Raw genomic sequence first — 26113 nt, forward strand, 5'->3', positions numbered from 1 at the left:
ATATATGTGACTTGTGTTGGTTATAAGTGAGAGACATACATTACACTGACGTACATATTAAGCCTATACCTGTGATTGCCATATGGTCATATGTCCGATTGAACTTTAGTTTCCCTGTAAATGTTTGCACTGAACCTCAAAATCAAACCGTCCCAGCTGAACCAGTATATAACCGGTACCACTGTCCTGTTCTGAAGGGATTTAGCGACACCTTGTGGCTGAAGAGGGAACTGCACTCTTTGTTTTGGGAAGAAGGACGTGGACAAACTTGCAGCCTGTCAACAGGAACGTTGTTGCTCTGCAGAAATGTCAGCTCAGGAAGAATTCTTTTCGGGTAAATCACATTATTTCAGTGCTCAAAACTGCTGCGTTCACTTTCTGCTGCGTGTGTGTGTGAGTGTGTATGTGTGTGTTGTGGACGTTAAATGTCCTGTTTGAACAGCGAGCGGGCAACAGTGAAGGACACGTTATTCAAAAGTATCAATCCACATTAGTTAGGTCTGTTTGCGCCCACGTGTCTGTTACAGCAGGTGACACTGCAGTCACTGCTGGTTTACAAACAGTAACAACCCTGAATGTGTGTCAACAAAAGTTTTACAGTGATATTCTGCACTCTCCTATCCCCTGTAGTGACATATGTTTATGTTAAATCGCTATAACTGCATATCCATATGTCACACTTCATGTTAGTGAAGCCTTTCTTTCTTTAAATATTGCATAACCTGCTTCACAGGCATTCCCAAGATCCCATATGTTCCCAGTGCTGGGCCGGGAGATGTCATGTGTTTCAAACACTACAATGCAGAGGAGGTAGGTGTGGTGCACACACACACACGCACACACGCACGCACACACACACACGCGCGCGCGCACACGCACGCACGCACACAACAGTTAGGATGATGTGCATGGTGTGGGGATATACTGTAACCCTGGTGATATTGTGTTGTCACGTGTACTGAGTGAGGGAAGCTGGTCAGAGTTCAGTGTTCCTGTGTGCAGGTGCTGATGGGGAGGAAGATGGAGGACTGGCTGAGGTTCTCAGTCTGCTACTGGCACTCCTTCTGTGGGACTGGTACTGTAACAACTGACCCACCTCTCACATTAATGATCCGTCATCAAACAGTCTGTGGCAGTGGCTCAAATGTGGCTTTCATATTCAGGCTTTGTTTAATTCAGGCTCCGATAAACACTTGCAACTGTTCTCGGAGCCTTTAAAAGATCTTTATAATCTGTCTTTATACCTTATTTTAAACAGATATAATCATCTGTTTAACTTGAGGTTGCCAGATGTTATTTCTTTTTTTTTTATTATTATTATAATTATCATCTTTCTTAGGTGCTGATCCTTTTGGGTTTCAGACACTCCACCGGCCCTGGAATGAAGGGACTCCCATGGAATCAGCCAAGAGGCGACTCTGTGCTGCTTTTGAGTTTTTCACCAAGCTTGGCGTGAGGGAGTTCCCCTGATTTGAATAATTATAAGTTACTTTTACACGTAGCCAATCAATGCAGAATGAACATTAATGCATTTCATTTCCTTTGTGACCTCCACTTGTTTTCACAGGTTAAATATTACACATTTCATGACAGGTAACTGCATTTAAAAGTCGTTAAAACCAACAAAATCTAATGAAGACAGGTTTGATTAGACAGTGTTCTGTACGAAGCCCAAAGCTGTCCACTGTTTCCTACAGAGACATGGCCCCTGAGGGCTCCACACTGCAGGAGTCCAACATGAATCTGGATGAAATAACAGACCTGGCCCTCCAGCTGCAGAGCCGGACCGGAGTCAAGGTGCTCTGGGTCACCTGCAACCTCTTTGCCCACCCAAGGTGGATATTTTACACGGATCTTTAGGAAACCTTCTTCTGTCTTTCGTCCTCTGTGCTGTGTTTTAGCATCATTATACGGACATTTCATGTGTAAACTTTATGTCACAGGTACATGAATGGTGCAGCCACCAACCCCGACTGTCATGTTCTGGCCTACGCTGGCGCTCAGGTCAAGAAGGGACTGGATATTGCAAAGAAGCTGGGTGCTGAAAATTTTGGTATGAGGGACTTGATGGTGTTATTTTGTCTAGATGTAAAAATATCAATATGTGTCCTCACTGTAATCAATCAATCAATCAATCAATCATTTGTCTTCTCAGTGTTTTGGGGAGGAAGAGAAGGTTTTCTTTCCATCCATAATACAGATGTTGCTGCTGAGCTGAAGCACATGGCCAGCTTCTTCAAAATGGCTGTTGGTAAGTGGAATGAATTATGAATCTGGGTTTCGGTCAGTCTTGTGTTATGAGTAACAGTCTCACTTTCATATGTGTATATTTGTCATCAGAGTACAAAGAGAAGATTGGGTTAAAGTGCCAGTTTCTGATTGAGCCAAAGCCTAAGGAGCCCTGCAAACACCAGTATGATTATGGTGAAGACCCTTTAACACAAATTTAAACAAAGCAGATCTGCTCTTTGATCTCACTGTTTCACAGTTTTATACTTCACTGTTTCCTTCAACAGATGCTATGAGTGTTATAGGATTCCTTAAGCATTATGGCCTGGAGAGTCACTTCAAGTTGAACATTGAGCCCAACCACACCACCCTGGCAGGACACTCCTACGAACATGATATTGTCATGGCCTCTGCGTGAGACACCTTACCTGCTGACAGAATTTTAACTTAATGTCAATCAGCATCTTTATCACCATGACAGCTTTACCTTGACATATGCTAAATGTTCCGTATCATCCTCGCCTGCTGGTGGACAGGTTTGGCATGCTGGGCTCGGTCGACTCGAACACCGGCTCTCCTGACCTGGGGTGGGACACAGACCAGTTCCCCATGGACATTAGGAACACCACCTTGGTCATGAAGGTGAGCTTTGATTTGGAACAGGAATTTATTGCTGAAGATGGATGTGCCTGAAGGTGACTTTGTCCAAAGACTTTTGGATAAAGATTAAAAAAAAAATTAGCTTTTGCTAACATTTGTAATGATTGGTTAGATGAAACATTTGGTTGAAGCAGTATAAAATTTTCTTTTGGCCACTTGGAGGCACTGGAATGAGCTGTAAATACAACACTGACATAGTATCACCTAATAAAGTTGATAGGACGAACGTGTTAGCAAACAGTTCTCTATTTAGCATTTCTTTGAAGTCGTGTCTCTGGCTACAGTTAGATTCAGTCCAGAATTCACTCTTTCTGCTTTGGTCTCCACCCGCTCTTAAGATAAATATATGACTTATTAGCAGCTAAATGCTCCACTATGTTCACCAACCATAACTTTGTCTGTCTGGGGAGATTAAAGCAGACTTATCTGAGCTTATTTCATTGAAAACAGCTGCTCAGTAAACAAGATTAATAAGAGGAGCAGGAAAACACAGAAAAAAAACTAAAAAACATAAACAAACAAAAATGAGCTAAAGAGGCTAAAAAACTCTGAGGTGAAATGCAGAATTGATGATAATCCTCTGTTTGTTTTTATATGCGACTCCTTTCACATTACACTTTATCATTTGATCCACTGTAAATAAAAATTACTGATTGCTGCAGTTTTAATCTTCGTATAATCATCTATTATACTACTCCCTGGTTTATAAATGATAACACAGATTAGCATCTTTTGTAAATATATGTTAGACTTTTGAAATAAATGCTTTGGCTCACTCCAGTAGTACTGCAACAACTGTTCAAGATCAGTTATCCCTCAGTGCCTCATCTTTTCCAGACCATCGTTGAACAGGGTGGTCTGCAGCCTGGAGGCCTGAACTTTGATGCTAAGGTGCGCAGAGAGTCCACAGACCTGGAAGACCTGTTCATAGCTCACATCGGAGCCATGGACGCCTTCGCAAGAGGACTGAGGAATGCTGTACGCATCATTGAGGACGGGATTATCACCGGTATGGTGAAGGTATGTCCATGTGTATGTGTATGTATGTGCAGCTAGAGAGTAAATCATAATCTTCATGAAAAATATGATTGGGAAACATGGTACCTTCTGTTTTATGTGTAACTGGTTATGTCTGATTTTAACAGGAGCGATACTCAAGCTTCAGTCATGGTCTTGGTCAGAAAGTGGAGGATGGTTCTGCTTCCTTAGAGGAGATGGAGGTAAAACTCCACTTGAGCTCCTCAGTGGGATTTGCTTGTTGAGCTACTGATTAAATGAGGATGAAAAGAGGATGATCCCAAATTAAAAAATTCTGTTGTTTATTATTTCAGGCCTTCATCAAGAAGAACGGTGAACCCAAAGTCACATCAGGGAAGCAAGAAAAGTATGAATCCATCTTTAATCACTACATATAATAAAAATGTTACCTCCCTGTGTCTGTAGATGGAGGCTGTTGACATTAAATAGAAGCTGTTCTACTTTGGTGCTGGTGATGAAACACTGGTGAGCAGATCCAACACACTGCTACACATGTAGAGCACTTAATTAATCCCAGTGGGATAAATAATTACTGCACCGCATAACTGCAGTTGTTTCACTAAACAAGAAAGTGTAAATCCAGATGTGAACACTGTGAGCAGAGAGCTGAAATGTTTCGGTATCATACAGTACATTGGACTAATTCACTCATTCATTAACATGTTTTAAATACTGTATGCGTGTCATTGTGTATCACTAGTGCTATACAAATGTCACCTGGTTTGATCTAACAAGGTTGTATTCATCTTAGCTGATGACTGATGAGGAAGCATAACTATGTAATAAAAAAATTCACAATAAACTTGACACGTTGTGTTGTTTCTCAGCTTAAATCTAGACAATTGAATCACATCATCATCATTTTATTGTCTTTCATACTTTATTGCATGAGAACAAAATGTATAATATTGATATTACATCATATCTGCAATTTTATAATATTTTGTCACATTTTTGCTTTAACAAAAACCCACAAAAAAGAAAAACTTTTTATGTGAACTTACTTAAACTTTAACTTAATTTGAAAAATACGTTATTTTTAATGGATAAAAAACAAATAATTTTTTATGAGCAAAATTATTCCATTACATTTCCTACCTCTCAAGGCTGAGCTGTCTATTATGGCATTCCTATTTCTGTCCAAGTCTAATATACTCATCAGTATTATGTAATAAGTGTGGCCCCATAATCAAATCATTTACTTCATGTTGATTTGTAGTTCTGTAGGTTATTCTTTCCATCCATTGAAATGAAGGTGGGGTACTTCCTATCATTAGTTGTTTCCTAGCTGCAATTCTTATCATTCTATATGTGGTAGATATTTTTCTCTTACTACAATTATGTGAGGTGATTTATCTAAAAAAGTTTTTGGTTTAACTGCTTGTTTAGTTCTAAATGTTTTCATAATTAAAGTTATAAGCGATTGCCAGTAGGTTTTTAGCTCTGGGAAGAAAATTAAAATGTGGTTGGGTTACATTCTTTTCACCACAGCTTCTCCATCTGTCATATGTGATTAATCTGACAGACGTTGTTTGTGTTGTGGGACCTGATAAATAATCTTTACATCACAACTATTTCCAGTATTTGAAGTTGGCTGTTCATATCCAAAGACATTTGACACAGTCTGTTGACTTTTCCAAACAAAAGCTTTATTTTACCACTGGGCACTGGTAAGAGCTGTCACTCTGCCTCTTTTTCTGGGTACCATGAATATCGCCTGTGTGATTCTGATTTATTATTCAGAATATAAACGTGAACGTGCCATTTTTTCCCTGTTTCTTCTGATACAAGTACAGACTATCTATTTGGCAGCACAATATTTATTGCTAAAATGTGTATTTTTGTGATGTGTTTTGTATAATTAGTGAGATTTGTTTTTAGTATCCCCACTTTTGTTGCTATGGTAACAGCTTTCAATCTCTGTTTAGGCTACGATATTTGACCTGCAGCCAAAAAGATGGTTCTGGTTTACACCTCAGAGTGATTTATCCTGTCAAACATGAACCATCTCTGCTCCGGGTGCCCCTCTCACCCAGCCTCTGCTCTGTCAAATAGATGAGACACTCACCTTTCCACTGACATCACATCATACTACCAGCCTGCTGTCCCGCTGTCCAATCAGCGGCTGAGGGGAGGCCCATCACCGGCAAGGCTGTCCAGTCAGCGGATAGCGTGAGCTCTGCTCACCGTCGCGTCACTCCTGATTGGACGGTTGAGCTGTGGAGGAGGCGGGACGCGAAGCCACCGAATCCGAAGTAGTCCGTGTTTCTCATTAGCATAAATTATTCAGCAGCATCCCTCTGACTGTCTGTGAACACATTATCATGACTTACAAAGGTAATAGTTTGTTTTGGGTTGGCTGACTTAATTTTTTGGAGCAACTGAGAAACAATGAAGAATCATTTATAATTGTTTCTTTCTACGTGGTGATTTTTTTTATCAGCCTAAAGAAAACCTGTTTCTCAGCCTTACTCTTTCACCATTACTATCATTTAGATTTTTTAAATTCTAAAAACATGTGGACTTTTTTGGGAATAGCGAGCTTCACATACCTTTACAAAAAATCGGAGATAGTTTTGACTTTTGCTCACAAAGAGCTGGCGATGACCGCAGCCTTATTCCTCACAGTTGGGCTGCTGCTCTCTTATATCAGGTATTTTCATGGGCATAAGCTCAGACTCTCTCAGGTGTTACATTTGCCTCTGAGCCTCCTGTCTTTAGTTCCTCTTATCAACCACTTAATCCCTCAAACTTCAACACAGAGGAGCGAGAGAGCAGAGAACAACTGCACAAAGGTAAGAGAATTCATATGGATTCATGTTGGTTTTGTGAACAAAGGAAGACACAGGGAGATAATAGAAAGAAAGCATGACTAGTTTTCCATTCAATTTGAGTCTTTTATTATTTTCATTCAGCTGTTTTAATTTTTGTTATCAAAATCTTTCTCAAAATTAGTTTTCTTAAGTTTTATTCAACCATCTCTGAGCTAAAGACAAGTGCGGCAAATGTTCATGTGTGTTTATATATTCAAAGACTGCAACTGAAATCAGAGGAACACGGCTGATTATTTGATGAAGTGTAAAAAAATGTACATGTCAGTTCAGTTTGGACTTTACACTGTGTGTGATGAGGCTCTCATTGTTTATCAGCGTCGGAGAACGAGGAAAAGAGTCGATGCCGACACCTCTGCCAGAGACAGTGCCTCAGCCAGCAGCTCCTCTGTGGCCCCGGACGAGCCAGATGTGGTGATAGTTGGGGCCGGGGTCCTGGGCTCAGCGATGGCAGCTGTCCTGGCCCGGGACGGGAGGAGGGTAGTTGTGGTGGAGAGGGACCTGAAGGAGCCTGACAGGATAGTTGGGGAGCTGCTGCAGCCTGGAGGATACAGGGCTCTGAAAGAGCTCGGGCTGGAAGGTCAGTGACAGAAGCTCCTGCGGCCTGAGAGCTGTGAATCTACTCTGTGATCATGGTGCTCTGTCTCATCGCAAGCTGTTTTTTGCATTTGTTGTCAAAGAGGTTAAAGGTCCTAAAAACCAACTATCTCCATAGCTTCTTACTAGAGCGATGGGGTCCAACATGAACGTATGATTACGGTTGTTTCACAGTGTTTTGTCTGTGCTGTGTTGTTCACCGGTTTGAAGTGGGCAGGGCTCAGTTGGAAAAGGTGATGTTACGTTTCTCTCTGCACCAATTGGAATTAGAAATATCTGAGTCAGAATCTGGTGACAGTTTGTTGTGTGTTGTTTTGTCTGATGATAATGATAATAATTTATAAAACAGTTTTCAGAGTTTTCCACATCACAAAGTGCTTGACAAAGGCGGCAAAATAAACTAGACAAGAAAATCAATAGGTTCCAGTTAAAAAAAACAGATAAAGCAATCAAGTGTATAAAAACCAATACAGAGTAATTTTAAGAGAAATAAAAACACAGCTCTCTGATAAACATATGTTTTAACAAGGGATTTAAAGGAAGTCACAGACTCAGATGTTTTTTTTTCTGAACTTTTTTCTGAACTAACTCTGATTGCTGTTTATTCAGTTCTAAATATGGAATGTGTTCAGGAAATAACTAAGATTTCTCACCTGCTTCTATTAATCTATATGTACACTGCATACTGATCAGCATGGTCAAAGAAATTCAGTGTAAGATGATAGCTTTTACTCTGAGTCACCTCATTAAAAGTATTAGCCTTCTGCATTGATCATACTCAAGTAGTTCTAATAACAAATCTCCTCTGGAACTGAGAAAACCTGGTACTTTTCTTTGTAAATCATCCAAAGAACAAATTGACCCAGTTTGACCGAAAATGTAAACTGCTCATTCATCACGGTGAGAAGATCATTTATATCAGTGTGTCACACAAAGAAAGAATAACCTAAATATTTCCAAAATGTTAATGTGTCTGTGACTATCTGTGATGTTACAGTGACCACATCACACAAAAAAATCTCTCTTTAATTCACAATTAAATTAATTGACAAATCTTTGTTTTAAATTCAGGTCGAGATGCTAAAGGTTTGAAAGATATGAAATATTACTGGATGAATTTTAGAGAAAATGTGTATAAAAGGAGGTAAAAGAGCAAAATACATCTGGAATATTTCAATTTGATGTAATAGTGCAGCCATAAAACGTGTAGTCTTAGGTTTGAATATTAAAGTGTCAATGAGCCGTTGGAACAGGATGATACAGAATATTTGTGAGATTGTCACACTGTGTGGAAAAGAAGGTTAAAGGTTAAAAACTGTATGTTGAGGGCTAAATCTGCTCACTTCATTTCATTGGTCTTACCTCTGTGAAATTCATTTCAACAGCTGAACAGTCAAACTTCTCTCCATGTCATCTGCATTCACTCACGCAGATGCTGTATGTAAGCAGCAGCAGACTGCATGAATAATGAATGTGTGCTGTGAAACCGTAACCTGTTGCGCGTGTTTGGCCTCAGGTTCAGTTGAGGGTCTGGATGCCCATCTGGTGAACGGCTACGTGATCCATGACATGGAGAGCAGCACAGAGGTGGAGATCCCCTACCCTCAGGAGGAGACCAGCATCCAGTGTGGTCGCGCTTTCCATCACGGTCGATTCATCATGGGCCTGAGGAGAGCCGCCCTGGCTGAGCCAAAGTGAGCAGAGCCGAGAAAAGAGGAGTTCGTGTGCCAAGTGGCTAATGAGATGACATTGTTTCTGACAGCACTGAGGGTTTGGAAGGAACAGCGGTATCATTTAAAATCTGCTGGCTGCCTCCTTCCTTGTCCTTAAATGTCCCTGATTTGTTCTGCTCTATAAAACCAAGTGACATGACTCGTTTGACAAAGAAAATCCTAACTCAAGAGCCACTGACTGGCTTTTTCTGGAGGTTTCAACTGCTCCTTTAATCATAATCTCAGCCCTGAAAAAAGCTGCAAAGCAGACGCTGAGTTAAGAAACTGCTATTGTCCATCATGCTTTGTGTAAGGTAGTTTAATAGTGTTATTTTAATGTATCAATGGCTGGTTAAATGTACTTTAAGAAAAAAATTATTTTAAGAAAAGTCAATGATGGTTCACTGAAAAGCCCTTAATATTATGTAATAGTATTTGCTTAACCATCAGAATTTACCATTTCCACCCTATGGGGGAACATTTACTCTCTTCATGTTGCCCATGCACGCTGAAGTGTCTGACTGTCTCATTGCGCCCCCCAGTGTCACATTCGTAGAAGGCACCGTGAGCAGTTTGCAGGAGGAGGGCGGCTGCGTAACGGGCGTCCAGTACAAGGAGAAAGAGACTGGAGACATCAAGGTAAAGACAGGAAACTCTGCAGCACATGTTCTCTCAGCTCATGCACGGAAATTCTGTGTCTAACGCATAAAGTGTGTGACGACTGTGTGAACCTGCAGGAAATCCACGCAGGACTGACCGTGGTGGCCGACGGCTGTTTCTCCAAATTCAGAAAGAGTCTCGTCTCAGGGAAAGCTCACATCTCCTCTCACTTTGTTGGATGCCTCATGAAGGTAGCTGTTTGACTGCTGTCACGAGCACCACACTGAATAAACTGAGACTGAAACGAATCCTGTCAAACATAAACAGTTAACTGGCGACTATTTTGATGAAAATTGATTGTTTCAGTCATTTTTCAAGAAAATGTCTAGTTTAAGATTTTCAAATGTGAGAATTTCCTGTTTTTCTTTTTGTCATATATGAGAGTAAACTGAATATTTTTGGGCTTTTGGACTGTTGCTTGGAGAAAACAAATAATACAAAGATGCCACATTGGTCTCTTGAAAACTGTAACAGTCATTTTTCACTATTTTTTCACTATTTTTTTCACATTTTATAGACAACAAAGAACTGATAACATGAGAGAATAACTGGCAGATTAATTGATTATGAAAATAGTTTTGCAACCCTAAACTGCTCAACTTTCACTATAAAATACTACATTCCAATTGATTTGGGAAAAATGTGTGCAGACATTTCAAATGAGCCTTTACCAATTTTAAGTACGACTAAGAGTGAAATGCAAAGCCACAATGTGTGTGCAACCCACTAAATCACTGTGTTAAATAAACTAGAACCAGGACAACACTGAGTTACCGTCATGCTTCTTCCCAGGACTGTCCCCAGTTTAAAGCCAACCACGCTGAGCTGGTGCTGGCTAACCCAAGCCCGGTGCTCATCTACCAGATCTCCTCCTCACACACCAGAGTGCTGGTGGACATCAGGGGCGAGATGCCACGCAACCTCACAGAGTACATGGCCGAGAAGATATACCCACAGCTACCAGGTACAGGAGGGATGTCATGCAACTTCGTCTTGACAACGTCCCTGAGCTTTTATTCTTATATAATTATCTCTCATATGAAATGTTCTTGGCTTTGAGTAGAGTGATGAGTGGTCACAGGGTGTAATGAGGTTATTTGAAAATCCTCTTCTTGGAATAATTTTTGCTTTTCACAACTTTTTATGAAGCGTTGATGCCAGAAGTAGGAATCAATGACCCTGAATATATCCAGACTGCTGCCTGTGCTGGCGTCTGTGCCGCTAAGGAAGCTGCAGTTGAAGGGTCTGACATTCATGGTGCGCTCTGCTATTCAGCTGAAATATCAAAGCCACATTATCAAAGCGTCAGCTCCGGTAACCTTCGCAGAGGTCCAGCTGAAACGGCGTCAGCGGAGTCGGTCACATTGATACATTGATAACTGTACATTCAGACACCAAAAGAAAAAAAAGGCTTTTTTTTTTTCTTCCTGTGCATGTGCCCAGCATGCACCTTTTGGTTTTCATCCACAGAGCCGGCTAAGTGATCGACCACCTGTGCTCTCGCTTTCTCTCCTTCCTCCAGAGCATTTAAAGGAACCTTTCATGGAGGCGCTACAGAACGATCGACTCAGATCCATGCCTGCCAGCTTCCTCCCTCCCTCCCCTGTCAATAAGCCAGGTACTGAAGTGTTATCGACTGTGCTGCTGTTTAAGATGGCCAGAGGGAACGTGTTGAACTGATTTCAGCATGTGTACGGTATAATGCATGTTTTCGAAAGGAGTGCATCACTTTGGACATTGCTATATGATAAAGCATTCCCTTGTTGTCGACTAATTTGCAATTGAAACTAAATTAATAGTATTTAGCTTTATGGATAAATACAAAAATACATGTTTTTAAACTGACGGTCACATTTAAGAGAATAGTTCAGTTTTGCAAATACTCTTATTGGCTTTCCTGCCACGATTTAGATGAGAAGATCAAGACCATTCTCATATCTGTATGGTTAATGTGCAGCTACTGCCAGCAGCTGGTTAGCGTAGCTCGGCATTACAGAGTGGGAACAGCACAGTTTGGCTCTGTCAAAAAGGCATTTTATTAACAACTGGTGGTGCATTTTGGGTTTGCGAGACAAAACAGCGCTCTGTCGTTTGCAGGCGTGCTTCTCCTGGGTGATGCATACAACATGAGGCATCCTCTGACGGGAGGAGGGATGAGTGTTGCTCTCAACGACGTTCGCATCTGGAGGAGTCTGCTGAAGAACATCCCAGATCTGTACGATGACGGAGCCATGCTGCAGGTGAACGCAGGAACAACCTGACCCCTGAATTATTCAGTGCCCCCCCCCCCCAAAAAAAACTTGTCAGGATTAGAAAACCTATGACAGCATTCAAATGACACTCTGTAATGTATGAAATGTATTTTAAAAAAAGGCCTGTGTACAGATCCTGCAGAGGAGAGGCCTTTAATCTTTCTGCTTCTTGTGTATGAAAGCAAGTAGAAGCTATATTTGGAGCCTGTGCTGCATCACCTTTGCCTCATCCTGTTATTCCCTCGGCTGTATGTGAGGGACCGCAGACCAGTGTGCAATATTAAACTCTGCCGTTTTTTCTTCTCCTCAATAGGCAAAGAAAAAATTCCACTGGGAACGCAAGTCATCACATTCCTTTGTAGTGAATGTGTTGGCCCAGGCCCTGTATGAGCTTTTTGCAGCCACCGACAGTGAGTCCCTGCTGCCTCTGCGTCATGATTATTATTATTTTGCTTTGTATAAACTGCAGATAATGGTCGTTTTGATTCCCATCGTGTTCATGTGGTTGTTTTTTTGTTGACTAGATTCTCTTCATGAGCTGAGAAAAGCCTGTTTCCAGTATTTCAAGCTGGGTGGAGAGTGCATTGCTGGACCTATTGGACTTCTCTCAGTGTAAGCATTGAATAACATCCTCCACTATAACAGGATAGAAAGAGTATGACATGATGGAAAGGTGGTCTTCGATTAAAGGCAGAGTTTGACATTTTGGGAAATGTCACCTTTTTGCTTTTCTTGCCAAGAGTTAGATGAGATCAATACCACTTTCATATCCGTTCAGTATAGGGCTACAGCCAGCAGCGAGCGAGTTCAGTGTGGAATAAAGAAAGAGGTAAAACTAGCATGAGCTTAAGCTAACTAGTTACATCTTGTTCGTTTAATTAAAAAAAGTGTGGTTTTATGGTGCTAAGTCTTAGTCTTGTCACCTCACATGGCAAGAAAGCAAATTAGCACATTTCCCAAAATGTGAAACTATTACTTTAAATACAAGATAAACTACAAGTGACTCTCTATTTTGATATTGAATGAATAACATCATTATTTTTTTTTTTTTACCAGGTTGACACCTAAACCCATGACCCTTATTGGACACTTCTTTGCTGTGGCGCTGTACGCAATCTACTTCAACTTCAAGTCCGAGTCCTGGAGCACCAAACCTCGAGCTTTATTTAAGAGTGGAGCCATCCTGTACCGAGCCTGCACCGTCATGTTTCCACTTATCTACTCTGAACTCAAGTACTTAGTGTACTAAAGAGCACAACACCTGGACTCAGACAGACCCGATCCCAGTGTCAGGTCTTAACAACTCTGGCTTAGTTGGACAAAACTAGCTGGTATTTGACAGTTCTTTCTATGTTTGCCTTCCTGCTGCCGTCTTAAACAATGATTTTGCTACTGAGGGTTTTCTACAATATGCCCCTGCTACTGAAGATGTCATTATCTTAATGTCCTACTTCATGCCTTGTTCCAGTTTGGACATATCATGCAACAACGCCATATTGTGCAATTAGCAGGGTTTGTGCCCACCCGCAGCCTGTCCTATATGCTATAGGATTGCAACATACTGTATATTAGCTCACACCATGAATTAGACTGAATATTCAATACTGTGGAATTATTCCTGCCAAACAGAATACCATGTGGAACATGGCATCTCGATCTGCTTTTTTGCTGTATATTTTCTTGTTGAGCTGATTTAGCCTGTAGTTGATATGGGAAATCCATCATTAATGATGATATATTTTTAATACAAGAATGCCTAATTATAAATCTGAAGCACTGATGATGGGAGGATATTAAACAGCAGCTGTTTACATTGTATTTCCAACAAAAATCACACTTTCCCAGGATATTTCCAGCCTTATTTTGTTGAGCAGGAAGTCAGCAGTACTTTTTGTTCAAGTAACGCACATTATTTTCTTGTAATGACTGTTTCCTGCCTTCCTAAGACTGTTGCTCTTTACATACTGTGATAAGAGACTTTTTATAACACATTTTGGCTTCTACACTCTGAGTCTGAAACCTGCTGACAGTGCAGCTAAATGTGACAAAACCATCATCACAGAACCCAACAAGGATCTCTGTGCTGTGTTAGTGCTGCTGGATGTCAGTAAACACCTGATGCGGCATGTCGCCTGGGGGAAGTTTGGCTTTGACTGGGAGCTGAGACAGAAGGAACGATGCTAACCTCAGGACCAAGTCAGCGGATGACGCTCAGGTGTTGTTTCACCTGAGCTGACAGAGACACGGAGCTCCTGAAGTGAAGTTCACCACAGCTGCACTGTCGTGTTTACCTGTGCCTGTGTTGGGCTTGATCAGCCATTAAATAAATCACACACGACATAAGATTCATGGTTTAGTTTTCTGTTTTTACAGACTTCTCTGGTTAATTTGTATAATTGCACAGTCATCTTTCATTAATTAAATGTATTGAGATTATTAATATTAAACAATGAATCAACTCGGTAAGGGAGTATACCAAATGAAGTTTTAACACCACTGGCCCAATACTAACAGATGTGACCAGTAGATGGTGCTCACTCACAGCTGAAGCCCTGTTTTAGCTGAGGCAGTTTATCACTGTTCAGCCCTCAACAGACTGGATTAAGTTCCTCTGCTGTGCTTTAGCTTTTGAATTCAGGATAATTTATAGTGGAACATGATGAATTGTTGGGTTTAAGTTTTCAGATTTGGCTTGGTACTAGTCTTTTGCTGCAGCTTCATATATCTGGGTTGGTTTTAATAAGAGGTTGGTAGGAATATCAGACATAATATAGTGAATGTAACAGTGATCAGCTGGGCTCCCACACTCAATATATCATTTTAAGAGTCCAAAATTTATCTTTCTTGCAGTCAAAAACTGGTGCCTACATTACCCACAATGCAATTTAAGCAACAGCAACAGTCAGATTGGAGACTTAGTTTTCAGCTTAAAAATTTACAGTTTGTTTTGCATCTGTTCCTTTAAACTCTGGGAAATCTCCTTAATTAAATAATTACAAATTTGTAGCAAGTGTTAAAGAATGAAATTAAATCCAACCTACAGAGCAGCAGCTGGAGTCTGATGGGCCAAACCCTTGCCATCTGAACAGTTCAGTTATTACTTGCCAAAATTATTGTTTTTATTTCTTTTAGTTTGAGTTTTATTGTATAGTATTTACAAGTCCAGTATTAAGTATTATTTAACACCAGTTCCAGTGGCACACTCCAGACTCTATGTACCTCGAACTACATGGTTACAAATGAAGTCCAGGACACAAGGGGTTACTCTGAAGTTGTGTGAGGCGGCTGTCCATCTCCATTTTTATCATGACCTGAGAGAATTCAACAAGTCGACGAGACTGAATAAAAGAGAAAAATAAGCATCACAAACTCAGTCATATCCCAGGTTACAACAATTAATTTAGCTTTATTGTTATTTATACATCACTGATACATTGTATTCTGGTGAAATAATTGGAAGAATTATCCATATTATTCTTTGTGACTCCACAAGGACACAAATACTGGTGTGGAAGACCAGAAAGGGGGGAAGAAAGCTCCTTGGGGGAGGGTTACGTACTGTACACACTTCCCTTCACCCACCATCATCTGCCTGTCAGAGGTCAGTCTACCTGCATACCTACCTGTACCTACTGAGACTCACCTGGCAGCCACATGAGGAGAGAAACCGAGCCCTTCTGCCATGTTCAACCACATTCAACCCCCCCTTCCTACCTTGGAGTAATCCTCCTTTTTAGACACACAGAGCATTAGGGCATACCCTTATTGATATTGGTAGCAGCAAGCTTTCTACTAACAGTTAACATCTTAATGATCTAAACAAAAGAGTACTGTACAGCTACTGCTAAGAGAATCTAAGAACCTGGTTTTAACGCTTTTACACCAGATTAAAGTGCTAGAAGCAACCCACCAATCCACGCTTTATTATATATATATATATTTATATAGTATTATGTATTTATATATATATATATAAAGGAACAAATCTATTTTGACATTAATTTACAGGGTAATATACATTATATTGTAACAGCTGAAATATCAGCACAAATAGATCACTGTCACACTTAACAGCAAAATATATATGATTATATAAATCCATATATAATCATATATACCAATATATAATTGTCATATATGCATGTAAAACAGTTAACCACGTCTCAGGCTTTTCAAATGATACCCAGAAAAGCAATTGTGTATCAAGACGTAAAAGCTTTACACAAGTTTCTCTCTTGAAAGAGCAACAGGCGGCGGCAAAAGTGCCACGACCTGCAGGTATTTGAGGTCACAGGACAGTTATTTGCATATTCCACAAATCTATTGCAACACATTACTGTCTACAAACAGTACAGCCAGCATCCTGCGGGAGGAGCCGGTGTTAGCTGGACTCACACGTACACCCACTGAACAGAACATTACGACGATGGGTGATCTGATTATAGCTATGTGCTTTCAGATGGTGTGCTATGACAGTGAACAACAGGAGGACTACAATACACAATACTCTATAAGTTTAGCCTCAGAAGACAACCCTAAACTGTACTGTACTTTAAAAAGACCCCCCCCCCTCCCCACTTCTCTGAGTTAAGTGTCATCGTATCCTGCTGCATGTGTGTTTTGTATATTGGTGTTTTACCACAAATCACAACTTTACTTTGACAGTCCACCATCACCAAGAATAATGGAATGTGATCAGCTTTTGTCTCCTTTTCTCCCTCTAACTGGGTCTCTCTCCATCAAGGCTGACAGCACAGTGAGTAACATCCTACTGATTAAACAAAGTCCTAGGGGGTTTAAGAGGGTGCTGGGACTCCTTGAGGTTCTGTAAAGTTCAGATACACAATCTGTAGCAATAGGACAGTTCTCTCTTCTCTCAGCAGTCCCAAACCTCAGCCGCCATCATCTTCACCGCCTCTCAGGAAAGAGGAGCTCCGATGGTCCTTTTCTCTTCAAGGCCTGATGGTCCCTTCCCTGCTTCCCTCTCCTCATCCCTCTGGTACAACCTCATCTCACAGTCTCTTCACCATCATCACTGATCTACACACTCCCCCTGCTCTGCAAAGACGCTGCACAAGGCTGTAACAAGATACACACAAAGGTAATTTTTCACAAAGAAAAAAAGCTCCGTAATAACTGCAGTAGTAACGCACAACAAGCATCCGATAGCTGGCTTCCGGCCTGGGGAGCCTTGGTGATGTGCAGTTGGGTTTGGGACATTGCCATTGTTCTAAAGGAGGAGGTCTCCTCGCTTTGCCCTTTGCAGGACTTGTTTTTTTCCCTGTGATGCACTGTCTGTTATTCAAAAGCCCAGATCTCTATGTCCTGCACATAGAAATCCTCCTTTTTTGAGAGCATGGGGTTCCCAAACGTTTTACATGAGTGACTTCTGCCGTGGTAAAGGTCTCCGTCCAGCCACAGGCCAAACTCACCGCTGGAAGAGAAGACAACATGCGGTGTTAATCAGGTTGTCTCAGGGTACCAAGGAGTTTTGAGCTGTGATGGGGTCTCTGCCAAAATGGATTATCTCCTTGTTAATAGCATTATTTCATTTAGCCTAACATGAAAGTGCATGCATGACTAAGGCTGGGTATTAAATACTTGGTGCTCGTAGCACTGAAAGTTGGCATTTGGTCAGATGTGAACAATAAGCTTGTTTACTTTTTCTTTGATCAGATATTTACTCATTTAAAACAAATTTGACACTTCTTTTATCAAAATTTTTTGATTTAGGCAAAAGTTCTTGCTGCTTGCATTTTAAAAAAAGATTGTATTTGGTTTCTTTTAAATAAAAAAATGCTGCAGATAAACATGTTTATATTTCTTGGAGTTATCCAATAAATAAATAAAATTTTGGTATCAAAGCTCAAAAGTACCAAAATTCATACAGAATCATATCAGCACTACTGAAATATTTAAAACAAAACCCAGATCTCAGCCTGATAATTCAAGTCAAAGAAATTTGTTTCCAATCAATGTGGAGCCCTATTTTAACATTTGAACAAGATGGTTTTTCCTTCTGGGCTCCATAATCAGAAAAAGATTAAAATGATACAGTAACATGCTTTAATGCTTTGGACATCTCTGGATATCACAAAAAAACTACACTTAAATATTACCACATGTGATATGATTCAATAACAGAGACCATACAACTGTGTCCTTCAAAAGCAGCTTGGACTCACCTTCCTCCACCAAATGCTAAGGAGTCCGTGTCTCCCTTGATGAAGAACATGTTGTCACCTGTCCATTTGTACACCTGTCGCAGACACAATAGAGCATACATTAGAAGATAGTGCACCACATATTCATTGTTGACATAATCTAATATCCTCTGTCCAACACTCTTCATCCTGGTGAGAACACAGTACACACACGTTAACCTCAGCGAGAGGATCCAGATTTAACATCTGATAATTCACTTATAACTTTCAGACACAACCAAAGGAACTAGCTCATCATCAGAGCTGCTAGCTGCTGTCAAAATCCTCTCGGATACACCAACATATAAGTCAAAGCAGATGAATTGGTTCATAGAGTTCTTCAGACATTAATGAGAAGACTAAAGCAACTTTATGTAGAAAAGTTTTGTGACTGCAGCATTTTTCAAACTAGTCTTATGGCATAAGTTCTTGTCAGTGGTACAACGTGACAATCCCAGCAAGTCAATCTGTTGCTTTCAGCCCATTCGTTGGTGTCTGAAGTGTAAAGCTTCAATGTAGAAACACAACAGAGCAGGCAGATATTTATCATAACATGTATGATAACACAACAGAGTGTGTTTGAGGGTCATATGCATTAAGAATGCGCAAGTCTGCATATATGTATTTTACCAAGTTAGTTAGTTTTCCAAAAATGTTTTCAGTTTCACAGAACAGGATCAGGCTGGAAATGAGCGTGCGTGCGTGCGTGTCTGTGTGTGTCTGTGTGTGTCTGTGTGTGTCTGTGTGTGTCTGTGTGTGTCTGTGTGTGTCTGTGTTCAGAAGCTGCCTTGGTTCCAGTCTAACAGAAACAATATATTTCAAAGCAGTATTGATTGATTCTTTTTAGGTCACTTGGGTGCAGCGGAACAAGCTGTAAACACAACACTGACATATTAGCACCTTATAAAGTTGATATGGTTACAGCTGCCTAGTCACCCATCCAGCACAAAGTGAGCAACATCAGCATTCATCTGAAGCCGTGTCTCTGGCCATCTGACAGATTTCTGGCCAATGTTCAGTCTGTTTTTTGAGAGAACTGACTGGCTCTTCAGCTGCTAAACGCTACATTCACCTGTAAACAGCTGCTGCTGCTGGAAATGAGGCTGATGAGAGCAGTGAGAATGAAACAAGACCGTAAAGTTGTGGCCTCAAAACCACAACAATGAGCTTAAAGCTCTGTAGAGCGGAGGGGTACAGCAGAGAGGGTGATTACTCTAAATGGGTTTGTCACTACAAGCAACACCTTTCCCATTACACCTAACCATTTGATCCTCTGTTGATACAAAACACTGATTAAAGCAATATGGGCCACTTATACTCAAGTTCTGCTGCATGTCCTCTAAGCATAAAGTTAACTTTAGAATAACAATACAAAACAGCTCAATCTAATGTCCAAATTTAAAACCAACCAGGAGCAATGGGACACTTTGAACTTTCATAAGAGTCAGAGTCTTCAAATTGTGGAGGGCACTCACCTCAAACTCTGGATTGAAGGTGAAGAGGAAGGTCTCTCCTGTGCCATAGAAACCATCGCTGACTTTAAAGGGCTCGGATGCCAACGCACCAAATACCTGGAGAAACAGGAGCATCTGATTATTGTAGAGTCTACAAATAACTTTAACTTTAATAGGAGAGTTAATAGAAAATTTTTAGTGGCAAAAACGTCAGAAGTTGCTTCCAACATATCACACAGCGTAATACTACAGTGTGTTTCTATTCAATGTGCAGCTTACCTGGCCGTCACTGTCTTTAATGACCATGAGCACTGGGGTGTCCTGGCCCTGCATAGCTCTGTACAACGTCTTAATGCTCATGCCATGCTTTGATGTGCCAAAGGCCAGCGTCCATGGGTACCCAATGGTCCGTGGTGGGAGATTCCTTGCAAGCTGTGGGGGAAATAATAATGAAAAGGGAAGGTTGGAGGAAGAAAAAAAAAAAGGGAAAGGAAATGAAAAACAGAAAGGCCACAACCAACGATGCTCAATTACATCTGCAGTGACCTTTTAACACCATCTGGCGTTTAAAGAAGATCAACAGGGCTCCAAACACACAGAGGAGCCTCAAGAGAAAGAGAGGTCTAGCACTCCCTGAGAGAGAATGCTGCCCTGCTGCTGACAGACTGAAGGATTAACAGCGGCTGCGGTTCATGGGGAAATAAAGCCGACAAATGCACTGAAGGAGCAGTACAGTGTATGCGTGATTTTAATGGACAGATAAAGCATACACTGACTAAAACATTGAATTAAAATGACAACTTTTTGCAGCATACAGCACCATTTCCAGCTGTATGAAACAAAGGTCCTTAAACGCTCCACTCTCCAATAAGTCATCAGTCCCTTTGTTCTTTTCTTGTTGGTTCAGCACATCCTCCAGTGGTGGAGCTGAAGCAGTCGTGTAATCGTCAGGCTGGAAACAAAGCCACGAGGAGATGAGCCCCAACTGGGCTCACCTCTGCTCCGCTGTGAGCCGAGCCTGAGCTCTGAGCTCGTCCTCAGAGTGATTAAAGGAAGCTGCATATTGGCAATCTATTGGTCAATGTGCCAACTGGGACTCACTTGGAGCTGTGTGTGTGTGTGTGTGTGTGTGTGTGTGTGTGTGTGTGTGTGTGTGTGTGTGTGTGTGTGGGTATGTGAGTCTGCAATTCCTGCAAGGCATATGCCACAAATATTTGTTTCATGTGAATCTCACAGCTCCTGTTTTACCTTTGATGAGACTTTATGCTGGTGTCATCTTAAAATAAATGACTTTTCCATTCCGTATCCATTTTAAATAATTCTGCACATAATAAATCAAAGGTTTATATACATGCTCTCTGCCATAATCATGGATCATAAATTAAGGACAAGCTGTTATCTGTAATTCTGCACAGAACAAACCAGAGTTTATTGGTTTCTGTTCCTGATGAAAGGAGTTATCAGGTCATCTACATGTTGCCAATTCTGTCTTAAATACTATTCTTTCTCTCTGGTGATTGTATTGCTAAATAATTTGCAGGGTCATTTTCTAAAGCAGCTGGGCAGTGTAGTGTTTATCAAGCGTTAACACAGTTACGATTATGTGTTACTTAACAGGTTTGCATGTGTGATGTTACATCAGAACAAGTTTGTAGAACAGCCTCTACCTTCTCTATCTGGTCGGCCTCCAGGAGGTCACTGGGTTCTCTGAGGTTGGGTTTGAAAGTTTCTGGCTCCAGGTCTGTCTTGATAGATGTTCCATGCTTGGAATTCACCTCCTCCTTGGTGGTGATCTATAATTACAAATAAATGTCAGATATGCATTGTACAGTAACAAGACGTGATGTAACTTGAGCTCCCAGAAAGCACTGATAGTGGATGGGTTCAATTTCAGCTACTGTCATTATTCTACGATTCTGTTTTGCATCATATCAGGCTACTGATAGAACAGGTAAAACTATTCAGGTTATCTACAGCAGTAACCATTAACAAGGTGAAGCCTGTCAGAAGTTTAGATTATTTCTACACAGAGTAAGACTGGAACAGGTAAACATGCAGTTGTAAATAAACTCTACAAAGCAGAGAGGGTTTAACTACACAGGGTTTAATGTGAAGAAACCTAACCTCAGCAACAAAAACTAAACATTCAGCATTTATGTGTTTTGAATCTAGCAGTTTTCCTGCTAAAATTATAAACACTGTGTTTGCTAGCAACACACTGGTAATCCAACAATTTGATGATGACAGCTGAATATCTTGCTGCCACTCTTCAATGCCAGATGACTAGGACTGGTTTGGCAGAACTGGGAGAGCGGGCAGAGACATTGTCTGGGAGAGGAGAATGCAAAGTGAATAGGAAATCAAGCCAATGAATAATTTGCACTTCACTGTTTGACATTTTCTCTGACCAACGGACTGTTTGGGTTATTTATCTTTCTCGATAACAGAGGTTGATTGTGGAGCGCTTCGCCACTGGTGGCTGGGATGCTCTCATGTTTCACTCCTCATTCAAATAGGGCCTATCTGCATTGTCCTCAGAAAACATCATTCACCCTGTCAGGGCAGTCTTACTTCCACCCTCTCACCAACACACCATCTCTTTGTCCTTCGATACTCTGACCATCTCTCTTGCTTAGTGCTCACGCAGGCCACATTCTTTAAATTCAGCTCATTTGATCATTTAAGACAATTTTCCTTTGAAGAAAAAGGTGAATTTCCTATAGATGTACGCATTTCTGTGTGACCTACATAAAAACTACACACAGTATTTGTCTCTAGGCAGCACAAATAACTATAATAACTAGCTAATAACCAGACAGCTCCATTGGGTTGAAGCACTAAAAACATCATGACTGTGGGTCTAAGAAGGAGAGCCTGACACATAGAGATAAGGCTGCTGTCATGTGAAAACCTCATCACTCCAAGCAAACCAGCTGAACTGATAAAAAAAAATGTTTTCAGTAAAATGCTTGATTGATGCTTGAGTTATTCTTAATTAAATTTTTTGAAGTTTTGGAGAGGTTTGTGAGCTCAAACACTCATGAAACCTACTCAGTGTTTTATTTTAATCAATTAGAAAAAGTGATTTGAAGTTAGTATGAAACAGCAGCAGTAGCTGCTGCTAAAGTCTGTAGTATGGAGCCTAAAGGAGACCATGTTGATGCAGACAGCAGCAGGGCTGGGCAGAGCAGAGAGAGGGGACAGACAGGGCTGGTCAGGGCACCTGGAGTCGTTTGCAGAGCGAGCGCAGATCTTCACTGTTTAGAGCATCAATCCGACGGTGGTACTCCGTCAAAGACACTACCTGGTAGTACAAAGACAGGAACAGGTGGAACATAAAACTCTGCCAGTTCTATTGCTGGCCATGGGGAGGAAAGGATGAGTTTCGGAAGGAATTATGCGCACTAAGTTGAGTCATTTCCAGTAAACTTAACACTCCTCCTCATAACAAGGTAGATGTTAGAGGTTTGGATAAACAAACTTCAAAGGTGGCTTATGGCCACTGTTGAGAGTTCACTTTGGGTAAAAGAGAAAGGGGTGGAGTATTTCAGAGCACTCAGTCATTTTGCATGTTTGTGTAATATGTTTAATATTACTGTCATTAAATGTGGTTATTCTAAAAACATTTATCAAACCTGCTGTTCTAACTAAACACTGGATTTTGATTTAAGCCTATTTATTGAGACAAGCCAAGTTAGACCAAAGGATGGAAACAACACTGCAGCCAAAAAACAACTTTAGAACCACAAACCTTACTTTCAGTCAACTCCAAATGCAAAAAAAACAAAAAAACGAAGCAAAAGAAATTCTTGGGAGTGAGAAGGCTGTGAAATCCACAAGATTTCAAAGCTGGAACACACAACAACAACAAAAATAGCTGAGGTCCCACTGGTGCAACAATACTTGCCAAATCCACCAACATTAAACTATTCTCTTGTTTGTCAGGCACAACAATCCACAAAACTACAACCCAGACAGACCAACACAATGACCTACTAAGCATGGCTACAGTCCAACAAAGTTACACCCCACGCTGTTGCATACTCCACTGAGAGCTGCTGCCCCTGAACAAACGTTGGCGTTTAATAGTCCACTGTGTCTCAGTAAAGGAAAGATATTTGAAGCCTCGTGCATGAGATAAACAAACTCACAAAAACCACACATGCACAGTCATATACACAGGTCTACCTCTCAATAATTACTACATCTTCGAACAGGGGTCTTAAATAAACATTGTAAATGCACTCATGCCATAAGCTACTTTAATCTACTTTTTTATTAAATAGCTGAGACAATCCTTTTTGGTAAGAAGCTGCCTCTTTACAGCTCTCAATAATGCAGCAGAGAGTGTAAACTACAGCTCTCTTTATAAAAAAAAAAAAAAAAAAAAAAAAAAAAACATCTCTGCTTCACTTCACCTTCAACAGAAAGCACTTTAGTGCATTTGTCCTCTGAAAACGGGCAAGCTAGCAGCATACTAGCCTGCTGCAGAAACACTTATCAATGCGAATCAAATACCTTTTATCAGAGTATATCAATGTCATGAAAAGGTCAGCATTTAAATGTGGCCAGTGAAATTAATACTGAGTCATACAACACAAGTGACTCATTAACAGTCATTTAACAAGCTAATAGATAAACATATTTCATAATTATGAAAAATGTCTGCTAATGTTGTTAACGTTAAAGAAACTTGTATCTGACTGTGGGAGCTGCATGTTTTAACTGCCACCTAGCCCTGGAAACTTTCAAACAGTTTATAGAGGCACACTCATCCCATTACATGCTGCCAAAGGCTAGACAACAGATGAGAGCAGTGCCCTGACTGCCAAACACCCAGATAGTGGCCACTTTGTTTAACACCAGTCAGTGGACAAGACCGGACCGGCTAAAGGCTAGCAGGCTAGTTAGCTTCACTAGCGAGCTAGCATGGCTTGCTAACAACAACAACAACAGCAATAAGAGAACATACAAGAACATACATCGCTGGTGACTGAAAACATAAACTAAAAACAAGCAACATACACATGAATACTTTGGGGTCAGCCGTGTCTCTTGGTCCTTCACCCTCCTAGAAAACATGACTTGCTTTCTGGGCGAGGTTGAAGCTGGAATGTCACATTACAGATCCTTTAAGTTCTCCCCGTGTAGCCCCGAGATAAGCAGCCGGAGTTGGTATGAAGCCTGCCAGGATGCTTGACTAAAATAGAAACATTTTTTTTCCGGTGGGTCTCTTCAACGTATGATTTGTGTGACATCACTAAAATCCAATGACAACACGGGACAGGAGGGATGCCGGCTTCCTATTGGTTAAAAATGATGATCCCTTCCCATAACAGACAAGATTTAAAGACACAGTAACACCATTATCCCATGAGGTATATTTTCTTTAGATTTTGACTGATAATTCATTAATGACAACAACTGAAACTATTAAAATTAAATAATGAATAAATAAATAATTAAACAAACAAACAAAAAAACAAATAAATAAATAAAATTACTCTTCTATTGGATAAATATTTTTAACAAGACTCTGACAAAACTCTGTTAGTAAAAAAAACATCTATTTTGTTTCTGAAAGCTCCATGATGGTGTTGGTTAAAAATCATGTATTGTCAACAGGAAGAACCAAAGCAGCAGGTTCCTATTTACTTATTCAAATGAAATGGATCATGTAGCCTCTGTTTGCGAGAAGTCTGGGAATAAACAAATCAGTCCAATTTGTTTCCTACATCATTCATTTACATTAAAATTTAAATACAGGCCACTGCTACCATCGTATCAATTTCTTCATACAATGAAAGCATCCTTTTCATTATCCACAGGCTTGTAAACAATCTCATTTTGACCATGACCCATCCATGCTGTCCGTGGTGCAGCAACGTGCACCGACAGTCCTTAAAATGTAGTTAGACAACCTCCGTCCATGCTTCCTAGTCTTACTTCCCAAATAATGCAAAAAAAGGAAGAATGACTGAACCCACATCAGTGCCACTAGAGTAGGGGATTTCATAACCAAAAGAAACCAGTTTAGCTGCTCAGTGATTACATTCCCTGTGTATGTTAAGCAACTCATAATGGTGATAGCCTTTTGCATTACAGCAAAAAAAGTTGCCAAATGCTGACCAACACCGGCGACAGTCACACATGTGATGAAACTACAATACACTGACTAAGAGTAAACAATTACACAAACATGCAAAACACTTTGGTTGGAAGATCAGAGAAGCACATTTCCAAGCAAAGCAAGTGTGCACACAACTTACATAAGATAGAAAAGTTCACAAAAAAAAAAACATTTACCATCAAATCAAGAAATATGCAGCGGTACACAGAAGTGCAAAATACAGAAACAGAATTGAAAAACTTGACGACTACACTGTTCTGATGGATTAAAAACCAAGATCAGCACAATACATTTACACTATGAATTGCATAATGAAAGCAAATCAACACAATTATTTAACATGTAAT

At 40.5% G+C, this 26113-nt stretch overlaps 3 protein-coding genes across 7 annotated transcripts in view; 2 read left to right on the forward strand and 1 right to left on the reverse strand.

Moving 5' to 3' along the window:
- The first annotated feature begins 254 nt into the window (after window positions 1-254).
- On the forward strand, window positions 255-4724 carry LOC111227758 (xylose isomerase-like). Its single transcript, XM_022753457.1, has 14 exons — window positions 255-334; window positions 734-810; window positions 1003-1075; window positions 1340-1452; window positions 1568-1593; window positions 1698-1835; window positions 1944-2053; window positions 2156-2251; window positions 2341-2424; window positions 2517-2643; window positions 2766-2871; window positions 3727-3909; window positions 4035-4109; window positions 4221-4724. Exons 1-14 carry the CDS (start codon window positions 307-309, stop codon window positions 4302-4304), a joined length of 1320 nt encoding a protein of 439 aa, XP_022609178.1. The 5' UTR covers window positions 255-306; the 3' UTR covers window positions 4305-4724.
- Window positions 4725-6209: 1485 nt separating this feature from the next.
- Window positions 6210-14324, forward strand: sqle (squalene epoxidase). The gene is made up of 11 exons (XM_022753458.1): window positions 6210-6722; window positions 7077-7338; window positions 8872-9049; window positions 9610-9706; window positions 9805-9918; window positions 10520-10691; window positions 11250-11345; window positions 11825-11967; window positions 12293-12389; window positions 12504-12591; window positions 13036-14324. The coding sequence occupies exons 1-11, from the start codon at window positions 6444-6446 to the stop codon at window positions 13226-13228; spliced, it is 1719 nt and encodes a 572-aa protein (XP_022609179.1). The 5' UTR covers window positions 6210-6443; the 3' UTR covers window positions 13229-14324.
- A 1041-nt stretch (window positions 14325-15365) lies between these two features.
- The window catches only part of oxr1 (oxidation resistance 1), a 66428-nt gene continuing 55680 nt past the window's right edge, over window positions 15366-26113 (reverse strand). For 3 of the 5 annotated variants that reach the window (XM_022753285.1, XM_022753284.1, XM_022753283.1), the window contains exons 10-15: window positions 22860-22940; window positions 21304-21429; window positions 19916-20068; window positions 19658-19753; window positions 18165-18238; window positions 15366-17413 (exon numbers count right to left, since the gene is read on the reverse strand). In XM_022753285.1, coding sequence (XP_022609006.1) covers window positions 17278-17413; window positions 18165-18238; window positions 19658-19753; window positions 19916-20068; window positions 21304-21429; window positions 22860-22940 — 666 coding nt within the window. In that variant the 3' untranslated portion in view covers window positions 15366-17277. Of the gene's footprint in view, window positions 17414-18164; window positions 18239-19657; window positions 19754-19915; window positions 20069-21303; window positions 21430-22859; window positions 22941-24661; window positions 24894-26113 lie in introns of those variants that run through there. The other 2 variants (XM_022753287.1, XM_022753286.1) reach the window with 2 other exon arrangements.

This window comes from Seriola dumerili, unplaced genomic scaffold (genome assembly GCF_002260705.1).
Source record: "Seriola dumerili isolate Sdu_G_001 unplaced genomic scaffold, Sdu_1.0 BDQW01000191.1, whole genome shotgun sequence".
Classification (NCBI taxonomy): domain Eukaryota; kingdom Metazoa; phylum Chordata; class Actinopteri; order Carangiformes; family Carangidae; genus Seriola; species Seriola dumerili.